The sequence below is a fragment of the Colobus angolensis genome, unplaced genomic scaffold (genome assembly GCF_000951035.1).
Source record: "Colobus angolensis palliatus isolate OR3802 unplaced genomic scaffold, Cang.pa_1.0 Scaffold141, whole genome shotgun sequence".
Lineage (NCBI taxonomy): Eukaryota > Metazoa > Chordata > Mammalia > Primates > Cercopithecidae > Colobus > Colobus angolensis.
This window is the reverse complement of record NW_012114500.1, coordinates 523,162-526,654: the sequence shown is the minus strand read 5'-3', so window position 1 is coordinate 526,654 and position 3,493 is coordinate 523,162. Positions and strand designations below refer to the sequence as shown.

General features: G+C 37.5%; 1 protein-coding gene across 4 annotated transcripts in view; it reads left to right on the top strand.

Annotated features, from left to right (window-relative positions):
• Window positions 1–3,493, top strand: part of LRRC39 (leucine rich repeat containing 39) — a 36,285-nt gene that overhangs the window by 21,041 nt on the left and 11,751 nt on the right. For all 4 annotated transcript variants that reach the window (XM_011935173.1, XM_011935174.1, XM_011935172.1 and 1 more), the window contains 2 exons: window positions 68–173; window positions 1,183–1,339. In XM_011935173.1, coding sequence (XP_011790563.1) covers window positions 68–173; window positions 1,183–1,339 — 263 coding nt within the window. The remainder of the gene's footprint in view (window positions 1–67; window positions 174–1,182; window positions 1,340–3,493) is intronic.

Sequence of the window (3,493 nt, the reverse complement as noted above, 5' to 3'; positions counted from 1 at the left end):
TATATATATAAAGTGAATGTCACCTATGTAATTGTCTATGAACTAAAATGATTTCCTGGTCCCCCAGGCTAGTGCGGATCTGGGAAGAACGAGTAAGCTTAACCAAGCTAAGAGAAAAGGTCACCAGGGAAGATGGAAGAGTCATTTTGAAGATAGAAAAAGAGGAATGGAAGGTAAACTTTTATAGAATATTTGATTTTCCACATTTTGCATTTTGTGAGTCACTTGCGAGAATGATTCTGAGACTGTGTAATTGAGACTAGAATAGTTAGAAATTTTAATAATACACCAAATGCATTTGAGCAACTGAAAAGAAATACAACTTCACAATTATTTTGCAAAAGTTCATTTGCTTCAACTCTGCCTAAACTTAAATCATTTGTAATATTTCTCCTCTTAATCCATTTTATAGCAACTTCTCATTTCCCATAAAAAAGATAACCATCTGCCTAATAAAAATAATATTGCTTTTCCAAAGAAATGCTCAGTTAAAACTTTATGGAATGGAAATATTAGTATTTTCATTGGGTCTAGCACCTAACTCATATTCTTTCTCCCCCTTACACACAAACTCACAGTTTAATTATACTAGGCATACTCTAATTTTTACAAGAGCTTCTAACCCTTCGGTCAGTGTTTATTTTTATGTTTTATGTCACTGTTTGTCAGAGTTAGCTCCTTTATATTCTCTACTGGCTATTTTAGGCTGAAAGGGAAAAGGTACAGGGTTCAGAATAGTTGAAACTCTTAAAATTCTCAAATTAAAAAAATAAATCTTTTAAAATATTCATATATTTCAAAACAGAACTGGAAAAGCAGTTTGAATTATTGATTGAAATGATTTTTTTGGATACTCTCATTTTCAATAACATATATGTGCTTAAGGAAAGCCTAATACTGTATAACAGAATCATCAGGACATACTGCTATGTGTCTACATTATTGATCAAAATATTTCTGTTTATTCTATCATGATTGGGGTTTAAAGGTTTAGCCAAAAAAAAAAAGGTAAAGATCTTAAAACTTGGAAGTCACACAAAGCACTTGGAAAAGTAACCCATTAAGGAAAACAAATTGCAAATATTCCAAAGTGCTTATTTAAGTCCAATATCACATTTCAGGGTGCTGTGACACTAAAACAATTTAAGTAATATACAACAACTATCATTTCTTTTACTGTAGACCCTCCCTTCTTCTCTGCTGAAACTGAATCAACTACAGGAATGGCAACTTCATAGAACTGGTTTGCTGAAAATACCTGAATTCATTGGAAGATTCCAGAACCTCATTGTGTTAGATTTATCTCGAAACACAATTTCAGAGATACCTCCAGGGATTGGTAAGAAAGATTATTTATTTTTTTTTTTGAGACGGGAGTCTCGCTCTGTCACCCAGGCTGGAGTGCAGTGGCACGATCTCGGCTCACTGCAAGCTCTGCCTCCCGGGTTTACGCCATTCTCCTGCCTCAGCCTCCCCAGTAGCTGGGACTACAGGCGCCCGCCACCTCGCCCAGCTAATTTTTTTTTTTTTTTTTTGAGAGAGAGTCTCACTCTGTCCCCCAGGCTGGAGTGCAGTGGTGCAATCTTGGCTCACTGCAACCTTCACATCCCAGGTTCAAGCAATTCTCCTGCCTCATCCTCCCTAGTAGCTGGGACTCCAGGCATGCATCACCACACCCGGCTAATTTTTGTATTTTTAGTAGAGATGGGGTTTCACCATGTTGGCCAGACTGGTTTCGAACTCCTGACCTCAGGTCATCCACCTGCCTTAGCATCCCAAAGTGCTGGGATTACAGGCATAAGCCACCATGCCTGGCTGGTTTTCTAGTTTCTAGTTTGCATTTTTCTAGTTTGAGATCATTCTTATGTTTGCAGTAGATCAAAAATCAATAGGAATGTGCTTCAGAATGACAAAGATTTTATACATTTTTATATATAAAAAATAAAGACTAGATAAAATTAACATGTAGTAAGATGAAATTGAATTCTGAAGTTGAACTGTTTTCTTTGTAAGCCATTACAAAATCTATTAAATATCTATTGATTACTCACCAGGAAAATGCAAATCAAACCCACAATCAGATACCATTCACACCTACTAGATGACTATAATAAAAAAGAGGGACAATAGCAAATATTGGTGAGGATGTGAAGAAATCAGAACCTTAATATGCCACTGGTGGGAATGTAAAATGGTGCAGCCATTTTGGAAACAGCTTGGCAGTTTCTGAAAATGTTAAACATAGCCAGATGCTGTTGTTCATGCCTGTAATCCCAGTACTTTGGGAAGCCAAGGCAGGCGGATTGCTTGAGTTTAGGAGTTTGAGACCAGGCTGGGCAACATGGCAAAACCCTGCCTCCACAAATAATACAAAAATTAGCTGGGCACGGTGGAGCATGCCTGTAGTCCCAGCTTCTCAGGAGGCTGAAGTGGGAGGATCACTTGTGCCTGGGAGGTTGATGCTACAGTGGGCCGTGATGGTGCCACTGCACTCCTGCCTGGATGACAGAGTGAGATTTTGTCTCAAAAAAAGAAAAATGTTAAACATAAAGTTACCATATGACTCAGCAATTCTACTCCTAGGAATGTACCCAAGAAAACTGAAAACATGGTCACACAAAAATTTGCACATCAATATTCATAGCAGCATTATTCCAAATAGCCAATAGTGGAATTAACTCAATGTCCATCAGTTGATGAATTGGTAAACAAAATGTGTTAGATCCATACAGTGGAATCATTCTGCCATAAAAAAGAATGAAGCACTAATACATGCTACAGCATGAATGAACTTTGAAAAAAACGATGCTAAGTGAAAGAAGCAGACACAAAAGATACATATTGTATGGTCCCATTTAAATAAAGTGTCCAGGATAGGAAAATCCATATACAAAAAGTAGATTAGTGATCACCAAGAGGTATGAGAGGGAAGAATGGAGAGTGACTGCTAATGGGTAGGTATGGAGTTTCCTTTTTGAGTGATAAAATGCTTTGGTATGAGATAGTGATGATAGTTGCACAAACTGTGAATATACCAAAATTTACTGAATTGTGTCCTGAAAAAAGTAATTTTTATGGTATGTGTATCAGATCTCAAAAAAGTTATTATTAATAAAATTTATAGAGTTATGATACTTAAAAAAATTAAAAATAGGGCATTTGTGGTACTAATCATATTTATAATTCTTGCAAAATAAGATCTTGTCTGATTTCCAGGTACCAATAGTCAAATGGTTGTTTTTGATTGGTCATTTAAAAAAATATATATAAAAGTGGCTGGGTGCAGTGGCCCACGCCTGGAATCCCAACACTTTGGGAGGCCGAAGCTGGCGGATCACGAGGTCAGGAGTTTGAGACCAGCCTGGCCAACATGGTGAAAACCCATCTCTACTAAAAATAAAAAAAAATGGCCGGGCGCAGTGGCTCAAGCCTGTAATCCCAGCACTTTGGGAGGCCGAGACGGGCAGATCACGAGGTCAGGAGATCGAGACCA